Source organism: Myodes glareolus, chromosome 14 (genome assembly GCF_982192425.1).
Source record: "Myodes glareolus chromosome 14, mMyoGla1.1, whole genome shotgun sequence".
In the NCBI taxonomy this organism is placed as follows: domain Eukaryota; kingdom Metazoa; phylum Chordata; class Mammalia; order Rodentia; family Cricetidae; genus Myodes; species Myodes glareolus.
The window spans coordinates 58,504,252-58,530,751 of record NC_142039.1 but is presented as its reverse complement, the minus strand read 5'-3'; the positions used below and the strand labels follow the sequence as shown (position 1 = coordinate 58,530,751).

The 26,500-nt window shown below is 42.4% G+C and overlaps 1 protein-coding gene and 1 non-coding gene across 3 annotated transcripts in view; both read right to left on the bottom strand.

Annotated features, from left to right (window-relative positions):
- The window catches only part of Hivep1 (HIVEP zinc finger 1), a 135,112-nt gene that overhangs the window by 40,615 nt on the left and 67,997 nt on the right, over positions 1–26,500 (bottom strand). For both annotated transcript variants that reach the window (XM_048419638.3, XM_085699421.2), the window contains exon 3: positions 19,109–19,162. In XM_048419638.3, the coding sequence (XP_048275595.3) occupies positions 19,109–19,162 (54 nt within the window). The remainder of the gene's footprint in view (positions 1–19,108; positions 19,163–26,500) is intronic.
- Positions 12,803–12,943, bottom strand: LOC125398128 (U4 spliceosomal RNA). The gene has a single exon (XR_007231300.1). It is a non-coding gene; the product is annotated as a U4 spliceosomal RNA (small nuclear RNA).

The following is a 26,500-nucleotide window of genomic DNA, read 5'->3' as shown; positions in this document are numbered from 1 at the left end:
GCCTAGCTGTGTGGAAATGAAGCAATGCAATTCTAACTAGCTAGATGAAGAAGAAAAGGAAGTCACCAGGGAAACAAGAAAAGTCAAAACAAAACTTGCAAACGAGAAAACCATGATGAATATTTGCTTTACACCAATGCCATGCACCGCCACTAAGCCACACACCACCACAATGCCATATACAGCCACAAAGCCATGCATCGCCACAATCCCACACATCAACACACCAGGCGCCACCAAAAATGCCACACACCTCCACAATGCTGCACATCACAATGCCATATACCACCACAATGCCACACACCACAACAAAGCCATGCACTGCCACACTACCACACACCACATGAGCCACCAAAATGCCATTCACCATCAACCAGAACCAAAGCCCAGTGACCTCTCACTGCATGACTGGGACAAGAGGAACTCTGGCAAAACCACCTCTGTTCTTAATCATTTCTTGAGAACAATCAGCTTATACAATAAGCCAGAAGTGATAAGGACAAGCAACAAGCCTTCCACATCCCAAAGAACTGACCAAAGGCCTTGAGTGATACCTCCTTACCAAACTTACAAAAACCAATCATTTCACTTGCATCAAAGCTGGTCAAAATAAAATGGAAAATGCTTTATTTATAGCAAAAATCTGAAAACTCATAAAAGTAAATTTAATGCCAACTATTAAAACCATGCAGGAAATACAATCGTCTTGTGGTATGATACACCTGGAGCATGGAGGATGGGGTGAGGAGTCAGGGTGTGTGCAAGTTCAGAGGTGCTAGTCCCAAAAATGTCAGGGAGGGGGGGGCTGGTATTTCATGCCTCTGGCAAAAATCAGTATTGTGAAGGTGCCAACTCAATTCTTTGCAAATTTCCATAATTTACAAAATTTCAAGGGAAAAAACCTTCAGTTTCTAATGACACGTCATAGTGCTTATTCAGAAAAATAAACCTAAATTAAAAAGCAACATTCTGAAAAGTAAACCTACGTTAGACAAGAGCGTTCTGCCAAGGCCTGTAAAGACAAACCATGGCCACGGCGCAGCACATCCCCCAAGATCAGATCAGTAGCAAGATGGAAACTTATAAAAGTTTAATATGTTATAAAGCCAGAGTTCACAACCGTGCAGAAAGGACGGTACCATTTTCAATATAAGACTCTGATTTCATATATGAGATGAAAAAATAAGCGTAGGCTATAAGCAAATACCGTGCAATAAATAAACTCAAAGGTTCAATATAAAAAAATGAAACCAGAGAGACGGATGGAAAAGCACAGGTGAAGTTTTGGCTTATCTTACACTGAAAACATAGTAAGTTTTTAAAAAGCAAGCAAAAGAAAAGTGATTTAAATACATTAAAACTATAGTCTCTAGGCATGTAAATTTATGCAAATAAATATAAATTTAAAAAACTGAGAAATGTACCTGTAGTAAATGAAAGGTTGACAGAGTAATGTGTAAACAATTTCAATGTGGGATTTCTGGTAAAGGAAAATGAAATAATAAAGACCATCTCTGAGAACTGGTTAGCTAAACAAAACACCAGCATTTTCATCTTGGAGGTAATGGAGCACTAGAAAGATAAAGAAGTTACTAAGTCAACATCCATGAGAAATTAAAGTCCCCCTGACAACTCAGAACATTAGTGTTCTTTTCCCCAGGACAGGTGAGCATAATCAAAAGGGAGCTTAAGGCTGTATGGTTCTGGCTGTCTAAGCAACAGTAGAAAGGCAGACTGTAGGGCACACTATGAATGGTGTGTATGCTAAGTCCTGAATGGTATCCTCTCTGGAGCTTCAGGGGCTTTGGTCTAGGAATGACAATGACCTGGAGGAAATCCACGCTCCGTATGCTGCAGTTCACCTCTCAAGGCTCCTCGAGTCAGAGCCCTGAAACTCTCAGGATCATCTTAGACTGTTATCTTCCTAGAAGCCTACAAGAGGAAAATTGATCTTCTCTGCAGAAAGATAGCGATTTAGCCTTCAAATGTTTCCATAGTTTTCTTAAAAAATGTCCAGTACACGTTCAAAGATAACCAGTCACCTGAGAAAAGACTATAGATGCAGTGAGAGAGCCAATAAGCCAGAATAAGTAAAGACTTTATGTGTGCTTATACTGTTGAAGAATACTAAAGGTCTAGAGGACCATAGCGTCCAACAGAGACACTGTAGACAGGAAAAGCAAGCTATAATACAGCAGGGCTTAGAACCTACTTGACAGATTGAAGTTCAGATTAGAACTGGAGAAGATAATATGCCGAAGGACATGTCAGAGGACAAAGGATGTCAGACCCTAGTCAGTTATGGAAGGCCTTTGGGGGTCTTTGATGGTAAACAGTGATGTCCTTTTGTATATGTGTTGCTTTTAATAAAAAAAGCTGTTTCAGCCAATGACTTAGTAGAGTAAAGCCAGGCAGGAAATCAGAACAGAGATATAGAAAGTAGGCAGAGTAAGAGAAGCCATGTAGCTGCAGAAGGAGAAAGATGCTGCTGCCGAAACCTTTCAGGTATGCCACAGCCTCATGGCAATGCACAGATTAATAGAAATGGGTTGATTTAAGATGTAAAAGCTAATTAATAAGAATCCTGAGATAACAGGCCAAGCAGTGTTGTAATTAATATAGTTTCTGTGTGATTATTTGGGTCTGAGTGTCCAGGAACAAACTCTGTTTACAAAGGAGTGGGCATTCTTTGTGGAAATAAGATGGAAAAAAAGGAGTTACAGTTATAAAAGCACTCTGTGCTGCTATGAATATAGCTGAGCAAATATCCCTGTGATATGAATGTGCATCCTTTGGGTATTTGCCCCAAAATAGCATTCTGAGTCTTGAGGTAGATTGATTCCTAATATTCTGAGAAACCACCATATTGATTTCCAGAGTAGCTGAACACGTTTGCACTCTCACGAGCAATGGGGGAGTGTCCTCCTCATTCCATATTCTCTTCAGCCATCATCAGTGTTTTTGATCTTAGCCATCCTGACAGGTGTAAGATGATATCTCAGTCATTCTGATTTGCATTTCTCTGATAACTACGGATGTTGAACAATTCTTTTAAGTGTGTTTCAGCCATCTGAGATTCTTCATTGTGAATTCTCTGTTTAGATCTGTAGCCCATATTTTAATTGAATTATTTGGTATTTTGAATAATGCAGCTGTATTTATAGCATCACTACTCATAACAGCTGGAACATGGAAACAGCCTAGATAACCTTCAACCAAAGAATGGATAAAAAAAATGTGGTACACTTACACTATGAATTATTACTCAGCAAAAAAAGCAATGATAGCTTGAAATTTGCAGGCAAATGGATGGAACTGGAAAAAAAATCCTAAGTGAGGTAACCCAGACCCAGAAAGACAAACACTGTGTGTACTCACTCATAAGTGGATATTAGATGTAAAAGAAAGAATAACCAGGCTACAATCCACAACCTCTCAGAAGCTAGGCAACAAGGCGGGCCCTAAGAGAAAAATATACATGGATCCCCCATGGAAAGGGAAATAGATAAGATCTCCTGCATAAATTGGGAGTGCTGGATGGTGGGGAGAACATAAGGGAACAGGAAGGCTGAGTTGGGAGAGAGACAGAGAGGCAGAGCAAGAAAGGAGATACCTTGAAAGAGGGAGCCATTATGGGGTTAGGGAGAAACCTCGTGCTAGGGAAATTCCCAGGAATCCATAAGGATGACCTCAGCTAAGACTTCAAGCAATAGTGGAGAGGGTGGCCTTCCCCTGTAACCTTATTGATGACTACCTTAATTGTCATCATAGAAACTTCATCCAGCAACTAATGGAAGCAGATGCAGAGATCCACAGCTAGCACTGGGCCAAGCTCCCAGAGTCCAGTCGAAGAGAGGGAAGGCAGATTATAATAATAAAAGGGTCAAGACCACGACGGAGAAACCCACAGAGACAACTGACCTGAGCTAGTGGGAGCTCACTGACTCTGGACTGACAGCTGGGAAACCTGCATAGAAACAAACTACACCCTCTGAATGTGGGTGACAGTTGTGTGTCTGGAGCAGTCTGTAGGGCCACTGGCAATGAGACCAAGACTTGTTTCCAGTGTATGAATTGGCTTTTTGGAGCCCATTCACTATGGAGGAATACCTTGCTCAGCCTAGATATGGGGGGAAGGGGCTTGGTCCTGCCTTAACTTGATGTGCCATACTCTGTTCACTCCCTATGGGAACTACCCTTTCTGAGGAGTGGATGGGGAGATGAGTAGGGGGAAGGTGAGGGGAAAACAGAAGGAGGGAAGGGAGAGGGAGCTGTGATTGGTATGTAAAATGATAAATAAAAAATAAAAGCACTCTATGAAACACAAGCAAGATAAACAAAGAGAATGCACCTGTGCTCCACAGCGGGAAAGTGTAAAAGTCAAAGACACCATTCTTAGTGGGAAAAGTGTATTGATAAGAATTTTGAAAACCCAGATTACTTTAAAGGACCAACAGTAGGCATGTAATATTACAAACTGCCCTGGGGGAAATGAACTTTCATGCCAGATTTCTACCTTCCCACCCCAGCTGGACTTCTCCAGACTGAAGGTGAAGTAGATACTGCCTAAAAAATGACACTTTCAAGAATTTGTCACAACAGGGACACTCAGCCCAGGAGACACACGCTGACAGAAAAGGTCAGCACAAGCACTAGCAGAGAAACTCAGTACAACAGACACACATTAACAGAGAAACTCTACACAACAGGTGCTAACAAAGTCAACAGAGCAGATATATTAATAGAGAAATCAAACAACAGGCAACACACTAAGAAATTCAACACAGCAGACACACATGAATGGAGAAATTCAACACTGTTCTTTAAGCAAAAGCAAAGTTTCGTAGAGAAAACTCACATAAGGCAAAACCACTGGCTAAAAAGTGACTCGCGGGTGAACGAGCCAAGAGGCCTAAACTATGCTACAGACTGAATCTACAGGTCCTCCAAAGGCCCATCGTTTAAGGTTGTTCCCAGCTTGGAACTGGGTAGTGAGGAAACCTCCAAGGACACAAGTCTTAGGTCTTTGGAGACATGCCCTTGAAAGGATACTGTGGACACTCAGCCTTTCAGCTGCCACTAAGAGAGCGACCACCTGGTTTAACACTACCACCAAGACGGGCCTTTCCAAGGCCCCAGATCATTCAAGTCAATCAACCATAGACGGAATCTCCCACAACGACGAGCTAAAAGAAACCTTTCCTACGTGCTTATTATCTGCCATTCTGTCAACATGACAGAATGCCAACTTACACAAACTGCATGAAACGTAATCAAGTACAAATAATTCAAACACGGGATAACAAGGGGCGAGTCAAAAGCAGGGCAACGGATCAGCCCAGGAAAGAGGAGAGAAATAATGACAGGATCAGCAGCTCTGCCTGTGTTAGCAGCTGCATCCTCTTTGTACCTGGTGGGGGAATTCCTGTCACTCACCACATCTCTAAATGTTGAATCCTAACAATACTTTGCCACAGTTACAACGTTACCCACCTGCCTTTTACAGGTATTGCCAAGGTGAGAGCGGGCAATGCTTAGTGCTGGTTCTAACCATCTCATCCTTTCCATAAGCACCAAAGAGAAAGGGGCACAACTGTGCGCCCTGAGACAGGTTCTTCGGCTCTGCCACAGCAAGCCTGGCAAAGCGGTAACAGAAGATCACCACGACAGATGCCAGGTGCCATGAAATAACTCTCTATCTTCTGTTTCTCACACGCTCTAATTTTGAAGAGTGAACCACACAAATTAGAAACCCAACAGGTAAACAGAAAGAAAGAGAGAGAGAGAGGGAGAGAGGGAGGGAGGAAGGAAGGAAGGAAGAAACCCAACAGGTAAAGCCTCTGTGGTAGTGCATACTTTAATCCTAACACTCTGGAGGTAGAAGGAGGTGAATTGCTATGAGTTTGAGGCCAGCCTGATCTACATAGCAAGTTCCAGGTCAGCCAGGGCTAGATAATGAGATCCTTTCACAAATAAATGAATGAATGAATGAATGAATGAATGAATGAATGAATAAATAAATAAATGATTAAATAAGAAAGAAAGAAGGGGGAGGGGGCTGTAGAGCATATCCTGTTCTTCCAGAAGGCTTGAGTTCATCCTGTCAGGGAGTTCCCAAGGGTACGTATTCCAGCTCCAGAAGATCTAATGCCTTCTTTTGGAATCCATAAGTACCAACACACACATGCCATACATACACAGATGCACAACTGAAACAGAAGCAAAAAGAAGTCTAAGCCAAACTATTCTCATGTATTTTTGCAGGTTCAAAAAATCCACGAATAGGAGGTTGACTCTGCCTTTGATTAAGACATGAACCATGAGAGACAGTCACATCTCCCTGTCCCAGAAGTCTTTGCAGTTGTTTTCTGGTTGTTTCACTTTCATGAGAAAGAGTCGAAGACCTTAGTGATTTCTTTATGGAAGTCCAAAGATCTCTACAATTTAGGGTTGCTTTCATCCAGCTCCAGGATTCTGTCACAGGATGGCCGAGTCCACAGGAGCCATGTGAGATAATCATTTTTCCAAGCAGCAGGTGCTGTCAGGATCACTATCAGATGACACTCGGAAAGCCTACAGTCAGAACCATTGGAAGCTTAACATTTATTACAGCGGGGGATATGGCTACCAACTTGACAACTGCTTGAAGAGTGTTCACGCTCTGAGTTTTAGAGGTTTACCTGCATAACGCTGACCCCTAGTCACAAGAAAAGTTATAAACTGTATAAGACACTGACTATTACAAAGGTAGGAAACTGTGGAATTTCCTGTACATTTACAATATTGAACTGTCAGAAATGTGGAATCCTCACATCAGGGTTTCCCACCCACCAGGCTAGAAAGATGCTGATATTCCACAATACAAGTACAGAAGAAGAGTCTAATTCTTCATGCTTAAACAAAGTCTTGAGGAAAAGGCAGTTTGTAGCTGTCCATAGACTCCATCAGAGGTGAAGAAATGAAGCTTTTTGTTACTGAGACGAACATCAACAGTTTATAAGCATCACTGTGCCAGATAATTGAAGATACTAAAAGAAACAATTTGCTTCAGATAAGCAATCTAGGCGACATGTACCACGAGAAATAAATAGCTATTTAACCACACTTGAGAAATGAAAGCAACAGTGTGCATTGTTTATGAGCCCTGCCTGTTAGGTAAAGGAATCCATCTTCTCCCACTCCCCACCATCTTTATTGATTCAGCAACTGTCAAAGGCCTTCCCAGTGCACAGGCACCTCAAGCTACATGCAAGCTCAAGCTGGAGGGATTACAGGAAGAGACCCACAGCAGGAAATGGTAGGGTGGGAGGGAGAACTGAGATGAAGACCTGAGGGTCACCTTAGGGAGCTCTGCTCTCCTATGCAGTCCCCAGAAGGCTATGTGCATGCTCACTGGAGGGCCTGATGAGCCATACCCCACAAGCTGAAACAGCCATGGCCCCTCTGAAGGCAGGGTGGTGGATGGTGTGGGCGGGAGGAGACGGAGCCCCTGCAGTCTCTCCCCACAGGGCACAGTGCTCATCCACAGCTTAGCTCTCCCTAGCTCCAGCTATTTGTGAGTAACCACACTTGAAAACTTTACATAGAAAACTCTAGAAATAAACAATTTATAAGTCAAGTGATTTTTGTGATAGTACCCTGCTATAAGGACTCTATTTTATTGTTGGTTGGTGTTAATCTCTTCTATTGACCTTCATCAGAGAAATGTAGATGGGAAAATCACAGCAAACAAGGGACCCAGCACTGAGCACTGGGCCTGGATGGATGACCACTGTCCAGATGCTATAACAACACACTAGCTTCCCAGCATCCCCAGCATCCTCGTGCCTATCCTGGCCATCCACCCAAATGCACCTGCTGCTTCCCAGTCTTTCCCAGAATGAAATAATTTCATATCAGAGCCTTGGTGATCAGTCCAAAATTCTAATCCAATATGCCACCGTCCTACAAAGAACAGTCTGTGCAATGCTCTGGGTAGCGGAACAAGAAAGAGCCCTCTGGCTTTGGTAAAATGGCACTTCACTTCCAATGCACTTTGCTATTTGCATTTTTCAAGTTTATTTTCTGTATATCTATTGCTTCTCTGACCTCAGTCCATCTTTTTCCTTCATTTCTATTTTCCATTCTTCCCCCCTTGAATTATACCCCTCACACATCTGGGGTTCTTTCTCTTATCGGCATTGTTGTTTTCCTGAGGAACACTAAGCGAATCCCTATGGAAGGAACCAGGTCTGAGCTTGCTTTTCCTTTTATCTGTTTTTACAGAGGCTACATTCGCAAAGCTAGAGAAAAGCGTAAGCGGATAAAGAGCCACACACTCTCTCTGAGTCAATCTGTAACATTTGTTTTAAAAATACTGAGGCGTGCGGTACGAAGTTAACTGTCTAAGGGCAAACTGTAACTGCCCGACCAGTGGCCCAGGAGCTGAGTGAGCACATAAGAGCTGCTATTCTGCAGTCCTCAGGCATGCCATCCCAGTGCAGTGCAGGCCACACACATCCTTATCTTAGTTACTCTTCTCAAAAAAATGAAGCCATAGTAATAAATACATGTAATAGAATCTAAGGCAAATGGAATTTCTCAAATATTTTCATTTCTATACAATCAGAACACATCTGCTAGGCAAACAGGGGAGCACTGTGTCATGACGTAATGGGTAGCAACTCGTCTCATGCTAAGCAGGGTGACTGTGCAGCTCAGAGCCACCAGCACTTTGCTGAATGATATGCTGCAAACCGCACACACTGCACCTTGTAATGAACTGCTCCATGAAATTCACGTCATGTTTGCGACCTAACTCTCTAATTTAATTACCAGCTTGACAGATACGCAGTGGCGCCCTTAAAAATGAGGAGGAGCGGCTGCAGTGAGAGTTCTGCAGTTATGAGCACTGGCTGTTCTTTCTGAGGACCTGAGTTTGATTCCTGGAACCTATACGGCAACTCACAACAGTTTGTAACTCCAGTTTCAAGGAATACATCATTCTTTTCTGGTCTCTGTTGGCACTACAAACATGTCAAACATACAAGCATACACACTGACAAAACACACACACACACATGCACACACACACACAAACACCCCAAATTAAAAACTGAAAGAAAAAGAACACCTGTAAGGAGTCTTTGCCTCCTGTATGTCACACAAAGCTCAGGGCGCTGTACTCTCAGACAGTGAGGACGGACCAGTTAAAGACACTTTACAAGGAAGTGTCATGAAGCTTTCATTCCTATCAGTATGCAGCTCATCTGTACTGATTGGTGAAATTTGTCATTTTTAAATACACAACTACTGACAAGCTTGATAATATGATACCTTTACAAATATAGCACAGATAATTAAATCAATAGTAATTTTCCTATAGTCCAAGATCAATGCATTATATTTTATATATGAGAACAGAACATGAACCTGATTTTCCAAGTTGGAATCAGCAGTACAGTGCACAGGGAAGTATCTGTGCAGTGCACATGGGAAGTATCTGTGCAGTGCACATGGGAAGTATCTGTGCAGTGCACATGGGAAGTATCTGTGCAGTGCACATGGGAAGTATCTGTGCAGTGCACAGGGAAAGTATCTGTGCAGTGCACAGGGAAAGTATCTGTGCAGTGCACAGGAGAAGTATCTGTGCAGTGCACAGGGAAAGTATCTGTGCAGTACACAGAAGAAGTATTTGGGCAGTGCATATGGGAAGTATCTGGACAATGTACATGGGAAGTTGGATAAATTCTCTTTTCCATAAAAATGTCACCATCTGTTGCTCTTTTATCCTGGCAGTGTCTCTGGCAGCAGGCTCACAGACAAACAGCGTCTGTGGCAGTGCAGGTGTCGACAACTGGACAAGTGCTGGGTAAAGGCCTGAGGTTCCCTTAGGGTTCAGAGTGGTTCCTTTCTTGTAAGGTTTCAAAGACTCTGATAGAATGCTGGTACAAAATAAACACTTAATGAAATGAAGGAACTAACAACTTTATAAGAAACATGGATGATTTGGGGGATGTCTAACATTAAGAGAATAGAATTTACAACACTATTATTTAAAGTAAATTTTCATTAAACACGCTCACTAAAATTCATTTTTCCTAATAATTACTTGCAAACCCAAAGACCACATTTTCCAGTAATCTATAGACATATATTAGTTTCAGTATGATACTAAAATTGCAAAGCAGGCCTACCCTTTGAAAGTACTTTGGAGTCCAGACGTTTATCTAAGAAACTGCCCTGGTCTTCCTACTATGAATACTAGTATTCACTATGTAAACTGTGAATGTCCTTCCGGTTTAAAAAACCCAAACTAGGTTTTTCAAGTGTTTTTACTAAGCATACTTTCCCAAGAATGGTTAAAACATTTCCATCTTACCATGAACTACATTAAAATTATATGTTTTAATTTAATGGTATCTGTCCAGTTTTTCTATTATGCCACCCAAATGTCTGTTCTACATGAAGACTTTGTCATTCTTATTGATAAAATATGCTCTAACTATCTTAATTATTATGCTCAGCATACTTATTAAGGAGAACACCATTATAACTTGTCCTTATAACATCAGAACTGGCACTAAAGTGCACTCTTGGGCCAGATTAGTTGTCACCTTTAAAAACATAGGATTGTTTGGAAATGCATTTGTACTGTAAAGGTCTTAAAACAGCACAAAACGTTTGGAACGTGGGGAAGAAAACTCTTGTTTTCCTATTTACATTTCCTGGACTCCAGGGTCAAGTCTCCTGTTCTCTGGTTGGTTGTCACTTCCAGATATGTGACCTTGTCTCAAGTTTCCTAATAACAGAAGAATATTTCAGTGCATAAATTCTGGCCATGTTGAAAAACAAACAAACAAACAACCTCATACTTGTCAACCAGCCCTGCATGCTGTTCAGCGTCTGCCGCCGTTCCCCATCCCTGTTCACTCACACCAACCAGCTACTCCTGCCAGCCCTATTTTTTGCTCTCACACAGAAAGATGCTATATGGACACTATTTTTAAAATAAAACTTCTGTAGTTGGACTCTAAGTGTCAGAAAGAAAGCAGTTCTGCTGAAAGGATTGCCAGACAGTGTGGCAACTGTGGGGTCTGTTGAGAAAGAACAACATGAAGGAAAAATACAAATAGAAACTGACCCAAGAAAATCCGTCTTTCCTATACCCATGTCTGGATCTTAACTGGAACTTTTCCGTTTGTTTGTTTCTTTATTTTGTATGCACGGATGCTGTGAGAGTGGAAGTCAGAGGGTCAGCTGTGGAGTTAGTTCTCTCCTTCCACTACATGGGTTCTGACCTTACGTCTTCACACTTGGCAGCGAGCACCTTCACCCCTGGCCCATCTCACTGGTACCTGATCCCGATTCTTCAGTCACCACACTTGGAGGTGGATGCTGTAAGTTTCATCACTTGAGCAGTACTTAGGGTGACTCAGGAGTCCAGGAACTCAAACATGCATATCAGGACCACACAGCCCAAGACCAACAGCAAATGTCCTTGCTGTCTCCTCACTGCACAGATGAAGTGGGCGATTTAGTATCTTCAACCTCAGTTTTTTCATTTTTCTCAAAATGGTGAATTTAATTTTAAATTTCTAGCATAAGAACAAGGAAATACTTTTGGAGGTTATGAAAAATTTGATTATAAGAGAACTAAGAAGCACAAAACAGGAACTTTACATATTCTGAATAGTTTTCCTAAATAAAAAATAATATTACAATGTGTTTAAATGGGAAATCATGAAAAATAATAGAATTCCAGTCTATGTGGAAAAGGGAAAGTCAGCAAAGAGTCAAATGTAAAAACAACATAAAATTTACAAAACTACAAAACATCAAACTCTTTACAATCCTCAAAATCAACAGCTTGAAGTAATGAGCTTTGATGTTTTCAACAGAAAGGAATAAAGGCATAAAAATGAGTTCAGTTTATAATATCAAAAATTCGAATAAAAATTTCCCCAATGAAAGAAAAAGACAGTAAGAATTAAACATAACGAAAATGAAATCGTACATTTAAAAAAACAACAACCAGGAAATTGAAGAACTGAAAAGGATAGAGCACACACAATCCTCTGGGGATGTCAGGAAAGGATTAGTAGATACTGCATTCCTGGAAAACTAGAGCCATCACTACAGAACCAGCAGCAGCACAAGAGATGCTGTGGATTAATCTTGGACGACAAATTTGAAAATTAAGAGAACAGCAATAAATCCTAAGAAAATACAGCTTCTTAGGACTGGCTAACATGGCAGAAAAATACTCTGCCCCATTGTTTGTAAAAATCAGAATATTTCCAGAATCCACAACAAAGAGTCATCTAAGTATTAAATACCACCTCCTACATACACACACACATTCCCCCACAACCACACCCACACCCCATATAACACCTACCCCTCACACTCACCCAAACACCCACACACCCACCATCCCTACACACCCTACATATACCCCTACCACCCCACACCCACACCCCTACACAAATCACACACACCCACACCATCCCCACACACCCCACATTTATCTCTACCCCCCCCACACCCACAGACCCCACATCCTCTTACACATCCCACACAACCCCCACAACCCCACAACCCCCACACCCCACACATCCCCCACACTCCACACACACCCTCACACAAACAGAAACATACAGCCGCCAGATCACTTTCCTAAACCAAAACTAACTCCCAGACAAAATCTTGCAGGGAAAACAAACTTTAAAAAGTATAGACCAATTTATAGCTCTATAAAGCCTAGAACTCTTTAGTAAGATATTTTTAAAACTGAATCTAGCAACATTTTTCTTTAATTCAGTCTCCGAAGAGACTATCAAAAATTGTCAACATCGACTATATTGCAAGTTGTCACTGCAGGGTACTGGGAAAAGCTTTCAATTAGCAATAATTCCACCTCGGATAAACCTCATTGGCTAAGATACTGCCACTGCGCAAAGCACTAGCAACATGTTCTAAAAGAGAAAACATCTAATAAATGCAAGTCAGATTTAAACATTACAACAAAAGAATAAAAACCACGGATTTTCTCTGTAGTTTCTGTTTTATAAAGGGCTGCTTTTAGACAGCAAGTAATTGAACAGTGAGATGTGGGGATTTCTTTAAATAGCAAGGGAAGACTACATCACTGCTTTGACATTTATTGATTTATTATTGTTGTGTAGGTGGCTGTGCCATGGTATGCCTGTAGCAGTCAGAGAACAGCTTTGTGGAATCCGGTCATTTCCTGTCACTTCTCTGTGGGTTCTGGGGACTCAGTGCAGGTCACTAGGCTTGCACGGTGGCTCAGCAACCGAACCGCTGTCACTTGCCGAGCTACCTCACTGGCCGAAACACTACACTTTCGTCATCATTTTATTTAACCCAAGTGAATAAGGCAAAGAAGAAAAAAAAATAGCAGTGGTGTAAAATGCAAAAATAGAACTTTGATTATTCCCAACCAGTATGATGAAACGTATCACTATAAGAATTATCAGTATAAGAATTCAAGTGGATGATTAGATAGAAATCTATCTATAGTTATTCAGCATTTTATTTTCCAGCAAGAACTAAAAATAATTTTTAGTAAAACAGAATTAAATATATATCCCAATTAACTAAAAAAAAAAAAAAAGTTAAATTTGTGGCCAGGGATACAGCTCAGTGATAACAGTAAATTCTATGAAGGGGGCAAAACTAAGAACATAAAGTTCCCCCAACCCAAAAATGTACTCACAAATGAGATCTTTATGAAGGAAGTGAAAGACATTAACAGTCAACAAACCCCCCCAAACTGTCCCCATATTTATGAGCAGAAGCCCGTCCACAAAGATGCTGAGTTTGCTTCTCCTAACTCAAAAAAAAAAAAAATCCAAAATGACTTACTTCTACATAATATGCACATATGAATAGCTGTGTGAAAACCTTTCTACTCTCAAAGCACTCTGAACAAAACCCGAGAGTCCCACCGCTGTTCACGGCCCCTCACACAGACAAACAGAACATAAAATCTAATGAGCCCAGGTATATATCAAAACTGAAGAGTCACAAAAAGAGAAGATTCAATAAATGTTTCCAGACTATAATACAGACATTTGCATTTCCATGTTTATTACACTTTCCAGAACAGCTAAGGAAGTGATGGAATTAAGTAAAGAGAAGTGAACAATGAAATGTAGTATACACATAGTGGGAAACTATTCGACACTAAGAATAACTGGATTTGTAATTTCCTCACCAGATTAGGGGGATCACGGTGCTAAGTGAGGTAAGGCAGGCACAGAAAGGCAATTACTGTGTGTCATCACTCAAATGTAAATCATAGACATGGAGAAATGAGCATGGCTCGGAGGCTGTAAAGCTACAGCGGAGAGGAGAGCAGCAGAAAGCTCTGGTGTGCTGCCGCCTACAGGGTAAGGTAATGTGCCTCTGCCCAACTGATTAAATATTACACATATCATCAAAACATAAAATACCCCAACAATGTGCCACTTAGGAAATTAATTCAACTAATTTAAAAAAAATTTAAAATAATAAAAAGGAAAAATATCGGCAATGGTTACTCACTTGAAAAAATGAACTGGAAAACTATCTGTAAAATGATTAAACAGGTTTTAAAGTATTTTCACATTTATTTAATGGAGGAGGCACGAACAATCTGTGGGAATCAGCTCTCTCCTTCCCTCCACCATATGGGTTGTGAGGCTCGAACTCGGGCCATCAGGCTTGGCACTCAGTGCCTTTACCTGCGGAGCCAAATCAGAGCTGCTTAAATGTATTTTTAAAAACCAACTCTGAAGAACGTTTTTAATCTGAAATGTGGAAGTCTCTTAGAAGAAAATATGGCGGGGGATAAGATCTTGTGGTAGGGAAAATGTGTCTTACTAGAAACAAAACACCCAAACGACAAAGCTGGGCTTGTGTGCAGGCCTAGAGTCCCAGAGTGGGGGGGGGGGGGGGAATCGAACAGGGACTGGGGAAGGGAAGCAAGTGAGTCAAGAATTTATGTGCATTCAAAGACAAAAGTTCATGCCTGTAATCCTAGCACCTGAGAGGCAGAGACAGCAGACTGCCTGGTGAATCTGAAGCTAGATTTGGCTACAGAGTAAGATAGAAAAGATGGAGGAACAGAGAGACTGGGGGGGGGGGGGGGGAGGAGGGAAATGAAACTCCAGACAAAATCATACATGGTGGAATAAAAGCTGAGGAGTTCTCACCCAATATGCTTTGATAAAGAGAGGGAGCTGGGTAGCCCGGAAGCGTGCAGACGCTGGGGAGCGCTGCAGCAAGCAGCAGAACATACATGCAGGAGGACATGCCTGATGTCAGCACTCAGTTTCCTGGGACACCAGTGTGGCCAGCGCTGCCTCCCGACTTTAGGCTCCTATCTAACTATAACCTGGTTCGCTTAAGTAAAAAGCCCAAACAGAACTTGGCTGCTGTGGCAGCCATCACTGTCAGCCAATTATTCAGACCACCAGTTCCCAGTGTAGAGCTCCCTCCTCACAACACCGGGTTCTGGTGAGGGCAACTAAAGAATAGGTCATCAAATAAATTAGACGAGTTCAGGTTTTTCTTTTAAGCTTAGTCATCAAAAAAAAAAAGGAAGGAAGAAAAAAAAGAAAGAGTGTTCAACATCCATTACATCCATCAAATTAGAAACAGTGCTAAGAGCTGGGAAGAGGGTCTTTCAGCGAGGTGTTCCGGGATCATCATACTGTCCAGGTTTTACATACGTGTGACAAATACCATAGAACATGATTTTAAAACAAAGTATTAAAGCTGATCCAAGAAACAGCACACAACCAAACAGGGTATGTGGATCCAGGTCTGAATGCTAGGAGCCCAGCAGGAGGTCAAACTGGTCACATCGAGAACTGTCCAGAACCAAATCCGGCACTAACACAAAACATCTAAGCAAAGAAATAGGACACGCCCCTCCTAAGGGATCTACTGCTATGTTCCACTACCACGTCAGAGAGAGGAGTTTATGTAAATCCTATCTGACGAATACTGTGAAGCACAGTGCACAGGAAGAACAAGTAGACTTAATTTACAGCTAATTTAAATGTTAGGCTTAGAAACAATTCCCTTCTCCTTTGATCACGTGAACACGGCTGTTGTTCGGCAGTCGGCACATATTAAATACAATCTCTTTGGATTCTGTTTTACTGTCAGGTGGGAAATAAGGATCCACTTACGTTCTCCTCCAAATGATTAAAAAAGAAAGAGCAGACAGCACCTGAGGAGGGGCGCAAGGACACAATGGGGACGGCACGAGTGTCGCGCTCGCTCACCAAAGCTGAAGTCAAATCGAAGTTGTTTAGATTTTATCCATAAGCAGATAAAAAGAAAAAATAAGTGTATTAGCATAATTTAAGTCATTTCTTTAACCGACTGGTTTATGACTGACAAAGTCAGGTATTCTTCTCTTTTTTTTAAAGATTTATTTATTTTCATGTGCTCGATGTTTTGCCTGCAGGTATGTCTGTGTGGGGAAGCCAGATCCCTTGGAACTGGAGTTACAGACAGTTGTGAGCTGCCATGTGGGTGCTGGCAATTGAACCCCGGTTCTCTGGAAAAGCAGTTAGTGCTCTTAATCTGTGAACCATCCCTCCAGCCCAATTTAAGACACGTCTACATTCTACTGATTTATGACTGGCAAAGTCAGGGTCTATATTGACATATTTACCCTTCCTTAATATATTAAAAAAAATTTAAAAAACTTGTAATGTGATCCATGAGCAGTCTTTGTTGGGTTGGTTCTGAAGGGGCTGCAGCCACACTGGCTCCCACTGGGCATCAGTGAGTGCATCCCAGCTAGAACCTACCGAAGTGGTGGAGCAGGAGGGACAACCCATGGTCAGGGAAGAACCACGGGCTCTTTGATGGACACAAAGCATTTTAGGACCGTTTGCCATGTCGAGCAAAACAAACAAAACAGCTTTTCATGTCACATAATTCACAGACAAAGTGACATCCCGATGCCTCGCCATCACTAGAACAAAGTACCCATGCTCATATGGCCTTCTTTCATGGAAGAAGTGGTTTTCTTTATGAAAAATAGATGATAAACAACCAAGAAAATGAGACCTTAGTGCTGCTCTTACAGGAAGGCTTCTCCTCACGCTGAAGGAGAAGAACTGGTGTTCTTACTTCCAGGCGGAAGGGAAGCTGTTTCCTTTCCCTTGCTGTGAAAAAGCAAAGCCAGCAGGGAAGAGAAGGAACTGCCCTCATCCATTATTCACGTGGGGTCTGCCAGAGCCACCTGTCAACCAGAGCTGCCCAACTACGCCAAGGCTCACTGCCCGGCTTCTTTCCTCCGGGCTTTGTTGTCTTTCCTCCCTCTTCTTGGCATTTAGTTCACGTTTGTGAGAACTTTTTGGTCTGGAGAAAAGCAGGGAATACACGTGAAATTTGTTCTTCTGCCTGGAGCTGCTCTCCCCGGGCCTGGCTGTGAGCAGAGATGGCTGTAGCAGTATCTGAAGGGGGCCTCTCCTAACCCCACTGGATACCGTAGTGTGGCAACGAGGGCAAAGGTGGTCAGGAACCTTTCAAGGTGACAGTATGGTGTGCCAATGAGTATCCTTTCTAGTCTGGCTTTTATGCAAGAATCACCAAGGGTCGGATTCTTGTTGGAGTTATAATGGAACAGAAATGGGGTGGGGACGAGGATTAAGGAGGACACTAATGCTGCTGCAACACCAACTACGAACAGGCACAACGCTGCACCAAGAAATGGGGGCTGGGGGACTACAGAACTCTTTTCTCTGAGATTACCCAGTCAGTACAGTCTAGACATAGAAGAAAGAAAAACAAAAAGGAAGGAAGGAAGGGAGGGAGGGAGGGAGGGAGGGAGGGAGGGAGGGAGGGAGGGAGGGAAAAAGGGAAAGGGAGAAGGAGAGAGAGAGAGAGAGAGAGAGAGAGATTACAAAACTCTTTTCTCTGAAATTGCCCAGTCAGTACTCAGTCTAGACTTAGAAAAAAGGAAAACCAAAAAGAAAAAGAAAGGAAAAGAAAGAAAAGAAAGGGAGGGAGAAAAGGAAGGAAAGAAAAATAAAGGCTTCCATTGGGGTCCTATTTAGATAAATTATTCTGTCAACTAGTTTACTCAAATTAGAAACTATAATAAGGAAATGTAAACACTAAATCATGAAAATGAATACTAAGAGAACCTCACTCTCCCTAACATCAGAGAAGCACCACCATCTCTCTAAGAGATAGTGCTGGAACGGACACATCCCACCACTGACCATGTGGCTCTCAACTCCTGCAAGTTAGTCACCATCTTGGTAAGAGTGCTGGGACACAGGTCACCTCACCCATGCAGCTCTCACGTCCTGCAGGCTCACCACCACCTCACTAACAGTGCTGGGACACACGTCACCCTCACTCATGCAGCTCTCATGTCCTGCAGGTTCTAGTACATGAAAAGACAACATATTTTCTGCCATGAGACCAATATTTGCACACTGTTTTGATTTTTAACACTAATGAAGGCCACCGTGTAACCAGAGCAACACAGATGCAATGCGGTGATCTCGCCTATTCCCACGTCATAAGCACATTTGCCTAAAGAAATCCTTCCAATTTTTTCCAATCCAATAAGTGTGTTTATACATATACATATCCACATATATGAGGCCACTGTCCTGATCTGATCATTTTTACAAAAACTAGGACTTTGTATGCTATATTATAGGTTTATTTCTTATTTAACAAAGTCAGCACTATCCTTTGAAATAAATAACATTTTGTTAAAAATCTGCATCATCTCCTCTAATCAAACATGTTCTCTTACATATATTCAATTACTCTTCAACTTGAGACAGTTTGAAATGTCACTGACTTCTGTCATTGCACCAGAACACACATGATAGTCGTGGGTCCACACTATCTATCTCCCACACGGCAGGGTCCAGCAGTGCTCTCAAAGGCACTGCATCTGGTTTTCACATTCCCAGCATCAGGGCATGGGTAAGAGAGAGACAGTGTGGGGAGAGGTACTGAGACTACCCAAGTTCACACACATCAGCACCAACTTCCAGAGGAAAGGCTTCAATCCTGAGAAGGTCCATATGGGCATCTCTGAAAGAATGAAGTCCACACAGGGCTGGTTTCTTCTTACCTTTTTTGGAAACTTCTGCCCCATTAAGTTCTTTTTGTGCTTCTTCAATTTTGTCTGTGGGAAATAAAAAAGAAAAAGCACACATTAATCATAACAAATAAAGAATAAAAATGGCCAAAACAACACATTACTTACAAGCATCGACAGACATCTAACACAATAAATGAATTTATTTGTGAAAAAATTTACTCTTAAAATAGGACAGACCCTTCAAATAGGATACTCCCTTCAAATCTGCAACTTTAATCAATTTGTTGTTACAAGAGCTTCTTTTAACTAATGTCTCCATAATACAAATTATTTCATTTTTGTTTATTCATTCATCCATTTATTCATTTAATAGATAAGGTCTCATGTAACCCAGGCTAGCCTCAAACAGTGGACACTCAAACAGTGGCTAGCCTTGAACTTGTGATCCTCCTGTTTCCACCTCAAAAGTGCTGTGATTTCCAGTACTCACCTCCACATCCATTTTATCTAGGGTTTTATGCATGACAGGTAAGCAAGCGCTCTGAGATAGACTCAGCTTCTTACTACACTCCATATACTGAACTGTATAACTAGTAAGTATTTTTGCAGATTAGAAAGTATATCTAAAATAATAATTTCCTTACATATGAAGTGTGCACACCCAGGATCTGGTAAAAACAGATGCTCACTAGATTAGGATCAGTATGACTACCCCAGATGGTGTTGTGATTAGGTACAACCTGAGTGTTCCCCCAAAGGATTCTGTGTTATAAGGTTGGTCTTTAGTGTACTGTATTAAAAGGTCCTGGAAAGTTAAAAAGTGGGAATACTTAGTATGTGGGGGGGGGGTTGTCTTTAGGACATGGGGAATTACCCTCCGAGGGACTGAGGAAGCTCTCATGGGACCTGAGTCAGTTCCTGAAAGAGATACTGTAAAGAAAAGTGTGGGCACTCCCTAGCCTCTCAGACTTATCTTGCAGGGAGCTCTGCCTTTTGTATGTGAGCCCACCATGAAGAGACCCACCAAGATGTGCTCTACCAAGATGCACGCTATCATGAGGTGCTCCACCAAGAAGGCTCCACCAAAAAGTGCTCCACCATGAAGGACTCCACCAAGAGGTGTTCCACCAAGATGCTCTCCACCATGAGGGGCTCCACCATGAGGCGCTCCACCATGTGCTGATTTGGGTGAGGCCAAACTAGTTCTTGCAAAGCCAGCATTATACTATTCAGAATTTTAGTCTTCATAATAGTGAAATGAATAAACCTTGTTCACTTAGGAAGCATCAGCCTGAAGTATTTCATCATAGTAACAGAAAATGAACTAACCTAATACTAAGACTTAAAACAAACATGAGATAGAGCTAATGAAAAACTGAAGAGCACTGTGACAGAAGACTCTCTGTCCCTTAAGAGGCCATAGCATATCTAAAAGGTAAGAGGATGCACCAACTCAATGGCATATAAAAAAAGATCATGGACATACTGAAAGGCTCAGAAAGGCAGGGATAGCAAAAACATCTGGGCCAGGCAGAGCTGCACCCAGAAGTAGAAAGAGCTGGGGTAGGTAGGCCTGGAGAAGTAACTCAGTGGTAAAATGTTTGCCTAGTGTGCACAAGGCCCTGGGTTCAGTCCCCACCACTGCAAAAATAAACAAATGAACTTGGATGCTGTTTCTGGACAGGGAAGGAAGAGAAAGTGTGTCCCTGGGGTCTGCTGTTCACCAGTCTATGGCTCTAGGCAAACCAGGTCGTATGAATATATCCAAGTTCGGTTTTGGGTAACAATTAATTTGAATTTTGTAAGAGTATACAAATTTGATGGTGGCGATGGTGGTGTTAATTCATTCAAGTACAGCGTCAGTCCCAGTGCTTAGTATAAAAGGCACACAATTCCCAGGGTACTGGCTCTGTACTTAGTTGAGCATGGTCAACAACCATGTAACATTTTAAGTATCTCATCAAAGTATAATTTAGACAAATGTTCTACAGTGTTGTACCAAGGGGACAACAGCCTCTGCCCTCTACCACTGCCACACACTGGCCCCAGAACTTTCTCCAACACTGACCCCATCACAGCTGGCCAGGGAAGACTCAGGCTCAGGACCATGTTCTAAATAAACCAAAGAAGCAGACCTCACAGGGCCCTTGGCCTCTGCTGCAGCTTCCCCTCCCCTCTCCTGTCAGAAAGGCAGAGCTCAAATCTTCTTCAATTCGTTGAGCAAACTTCTTACAACCACTCACTGGCCATGCAGTCACAGCAGGGCCGCAGAAGAAAGGAGGCAAGCTAGTGTGAGCTGCAGGCCTCATAGGACTGTCCCATTCTGAGCAACTAAGGAAAACGCATCCCCTAAAGCCTTGTCCTGCTTGCTTCCTGCTAGTTACCAGACTCAGAATGTAACTGAAGGGAGCTTTGAACTATTCTCGGCTACAGACCAGAGTTATCTATCATGAACAATGAGCTGAAAGTGAAAGCTGGCCAGGCACACATACACACACACACAGAGACACAGACACACACAGACACACACACAGGTACTCACACACACACACAGGCACACACACAGGCACTCACACAGGCACACACACACACACACACACACAAGCACAGACACACACACACAGGCACAGACACACACACAGACACACACACAGGTACTCACACACACAGGCATACACACACACAGGCATAGAGAAACAGACACACAGACACAGACTCTCTCTTTCTCTCTCTCAATGCAAAATATGGGGAACTTGGAGATGGAGCTCGTTTAATGCATGGAAGACCCTACACATATCTCAAGCACAAGAAGAAAGGACTTGGAGAATTTTCCACAAACAAATGATAAATATTTGGGGAAATAGGTATTTTTAGCCTGGTCTTGAACATTACACAATGGTCACATATCTAAAAACATCATGTTGCCCCACAAATGCATAATTTATATAGTTTTGTGTAACAGCTAAAATTAAAAATAAACAAATTTAAGAATGGCATGAAAAAGTAGAACCAGAATTAAGAATTTTTTTCTTTAAAAAAAAAAACAGAAAGAAAAGAAAAAGAAAAAAAGAAATGGAGGCAAGGCTGAAATCTGTATAAATATAAATGACAAAAGAATAAAGGCCACTTTTAACAAAATAAAGCATTAAATACATTGCTAATATTCAAGCTATAAATAAATAAATCATGTGACTTAAACACACAGCCCTTGAGAAACATAAAAACCTGGTTTTTTAACCAAAGAACTATTATTACTCTGCCAGCGGTTCATCTAAACCTTAGTAATAAATAACAATGTGTGCATATTATATGTATTCACTGTAGTAATGGCTGGGGTGTCTAGAGTTTGTGCATACATAATTTGACATTATTGAAGAAAAGGAACTTTTATTAATAGACTAAGCTGTAGCTCAAAGCAACAAAAACTTATGATTTAACAAATACTTAAAGACTGGTTATTTAAGATACTGAGGCCGGCCACATCTATGTGGTTATTTAACCTACTGAGGCTGGTCAACTTTGTGTGGTTATTTAGGATACCGAGGCTGGCCACATCTGTGTGCATTTCATATAATTCCTTACAAAAGTGACCTTGGCATCTGAATATAAAACACCAGTTCTCACTTTTCAATTGCCTTTATCTTGATAAAAATGCTACACAAATGTGGGGCCTGACTTAGAACTGCGTTTGGTGCAGTAGGCTTTTCCTGCAGCCCCAGTTCAGTAAACAGGTGAGCAGCATCTTCAACCGCGAGCTAGGCGAGCGTTTGCCGCTGTGGCTTTCACAGACTGCCCTCCTTAAATCTAACTGTGCTTTACAAGTCTTATAAACACTATGCAGTCTTAACAATCTCTGAGATTTCAGATTGTGGACATGTATTCTGTGTTTGTAGATTATATAAGATAAATTGTCATTATTTAATGGAATATATACTTTTCACTATGACTCAGAGCAAGAAGCAGTTCTACAATTCTATCCACTGAGAGAGAGAGGAGAGAGAGGAGGAGAGAGAGAGAGAGAGAGAGAGAGAGAGAGAGAGAGAGACAGACAGAGAGAAAGACAGACAGAGAGAGAGAGAGACAGACAGAGAGAGAGACAGACAGAGAGAGCGCAATAATAACAGCAAACATTTCCACATCTCTCTCCTTTGCACCCTTTACTACTAAAAATGAAGTCATGCCCCTAGGACATTCACTTCAGGACTCACTGCTGGGTGTCAAGCTACATCCTGATGCCATGACGAAAAGGAGCATCTGCCACCGCAGCTGCACCACACCCTTACCAAGTCAGTTTATGGAACTTAGAACCATGAAGGAGACAAACTCTGGGCAAGTCTGTGATAGGCCTTCCTGCGAGGGGAAGACCCAGTCTGAAGGTGGGCAGCATCACCACTAGTGTCACAGACTTAATTTAAAAAAGAAAAAATTCTTTGTCTCTGATTCCTGACCACAGACACAGTGTCACCAACAGTCTTGCCACTCCCAGCCATGATGGCCTGTGGCCCTCCTCAACCATCAGACAAAACAAACTTTTCTTCCCGTCAGCTGCTACTGCCAGGGTTCGGTCACAACTTGGAGAAGAAAACTACTCACGTGGTCTCCAGCAGTAACATTTGACTGCGGTCCTTACATGGGAAAAGAGGATGGGTTCTAACGCTGAGCCTCTTGCTACGAGGGTTGGCTCTAAACCCTAATGTACTCTCTCATAAACTAGTAAAATGTTAAAAAGTAGAACCCAATAAGCTGTAGAAAGGCATCTGTTTTCTGTCATCGACTAAAAAAGAAAAGGGAAGAGCAATGTGGGCACTGTTTTTACTACTACTGGATACAGCATGGCTCCTACTTCCTCTCGTCATCTGTCAAAACACTCTGATACCATCTGCGAACTGCCACAGCTACTTCAGCGACACCAGACAGACATGGGTAACATCAAATGACAAGGCACACCAACCATTTGCACGTACTCCTCAGCAGAGGGAGCAATTCTAGTCTTTGCTAACCCCTAACCTAGTACCTGCCTTTACAAGCTACCGCTCTTAACTTACAAGCGCCATAGCTCCACGACCTCAGGACTGACCTGTGCCTGTAGGGAAGAGAGAGAACCAGCTACAGGAACCCTGAAAATGTAGTTCTAGACTACTGATGTTCTGAACCACAGGACAGTGAAATACGAAAGAAAAACCACAAATCCAACTCTGTGTGAATGAATCTAACAAATGTGAAAAACTGGAAAGAAACAGAGAATGTCGTACAGTTCTCCAAACGGACATAGGAAGAAGAAAGCTTGACCAGGTGACATGGCAGAGAAAAATCAGAATGACAGACAGAAAACTGGCTTTTCTAAGGCTCTAGGCCTAGGGACTTTTCATAACAGGTTCTTTCAAAATTTAAAAAAGCAACATTTTCTAAAGAATTCCAAAGAGAAGAATCACAGGTGCTCTGAGCCACTAGACAGGCTCAACTGCTATATAATTTCACACTAACAGCAGGATAAGGAGGATAAAAAGTGACTCACGTAATATTCAGAGTTCCTGATTGAATCACATCTGTCTTTACTCATAACAAAAGCCTCAGTGCTAAATAGAAACGAGTATGCAACATCACAGTAACCGAACACTCATAACAGATATATCCAGAGAAATGAGTCCAAATAAGATGTCCGTTCAACCCAAAGCCCTTCAGGAAGTCTGTCTGGAGGCTCCCAACCCACACCCACCCTAACTCTCTCCTTACCCCAGGGCAACTTCCTCACTCTACTGCCAGGTCTGCCTTGCTCTTTTCCTCATTAAACTACAGCAACTCAACAGAGTACAGAGAGACACTAGGCCACTAGACCCTCCTTATATATATATATCCCAAAGCATGTGGGATACCAGGGAGAATGGAAGGTTATAGTTGGGGGACGGGCACAAGATAGCTAACAAAAGCTGGCAAGGCAGAAATGTCAAACCACAGAGCAGAAAGGAGGAGTGGGGGTAAAGGCTGACAAGAAACACAAGGTCAATGGGAGGTTGATTAGCTCCTGTCCTGCCAAGATGTTTTTGGAGGGCCAAGGGGAGAAGGCAGGCAGAGTGAAGGTGTGAGAAGGGACAGGAGAAAGGAGGGCAAATTTAAAGAGTGAAAGTAAGAGCCCCGACGGTGTGCTCAAACTGAAAACACCTGAGATCTAAAGAGAGCAGGCAAGAGCTCAGCCAGTGTGCTCAAACTGAAAACACCTGAGCTACTCTCTGAGAGGCCCCTTGAAGGATGGAGGGCAGGCAGGTGTTGGAGGTAAAAGCCCACTACAGGAAGGAGTTCCCATTCAACTGCCTCACTGTAAGAGTCTACAAAGAGAAAGACCTAGGGTGTGGCACAAGGGTCTTAGAGGCGATGAAAACAAGACCAATCGCTGATGAGAACCAAGAGCTAAGAGATTCTAAGGACATAAAAGCACTGGGTCTCAGACCCAGGGCTCTGCACTAGAAAGTTAATGAATGTCTGCTGGCTCCAGTCTGCGGTAATGACATTTAGGTCTGACCCAGCTTAGTACCCGAAGAGCACAAGAGAATAAACGAGGAGGGTGTTCTGTCCAACATCAAGGACAAAGAATTCAGTGAGGCGACGTTACCAGGTCCCATGACTACCACTTGAACATGATGGGCAACGTCTGCGAAGGAAGGGAAGAAGGAGGTGAGGATGTCTGGGGCAGGAAGTTAAGAAGCGGGTGGGCCAGCAGTATGAGGACTCCAGAGATCTGGGCTCTGAGGAGTTATTAGTTTCTAGTGAAGGCTCAGGCTTAGGGGACACAAAACTGCCATTCCCGTGTCAAAAACAGAGAGAGCCACAGAACAGAAAAGAAGGTCCTTTGTGGCACACACTGCACTGAAATTTCTTATCAGAAATGCCACACCAGACTGTCCGTTCACCACACCTTTCACCAAGTCTGCCTTAGAGCTGGCGCTAAAAAAAAACCCTGAAATAATCTGAGAGAAAAGCAGATATGGGCTCCATGCGCTTTCAAACTTACGACAACTAAACGTACAGCCTGACCACCTTGCTCTCAACACCAGTCAGGGACAGGAAAAATACACACAGACACATACACACTCTGCTGAGCCATCTGTTTTTGCTCCCTGAAAAAATACCTAATTATTCCAGTGGAGACTGCAGTCACTCTCTCCACTTGCTGGCCTTGATCAGCAGGAAATGTGGAGGCCACTGAGATTAAATTGTCCTATTAACAGTGGGTGGGGAAGACAGTTTCAAGTTTTTTTCATTATTTATTTACTATGTTAGTATATTATTATTTGAGGCAAGGTCTCACTATGTAGACCAGGGGCCTGGAGTTCTCTACGCTTCTACCTTGGTTCCTCAAGAACTGAGATTACAGATGAAGAGACCCTAGCCCACTGGAGCATGTGGCTCTGGCAGGCCTCACCCTTC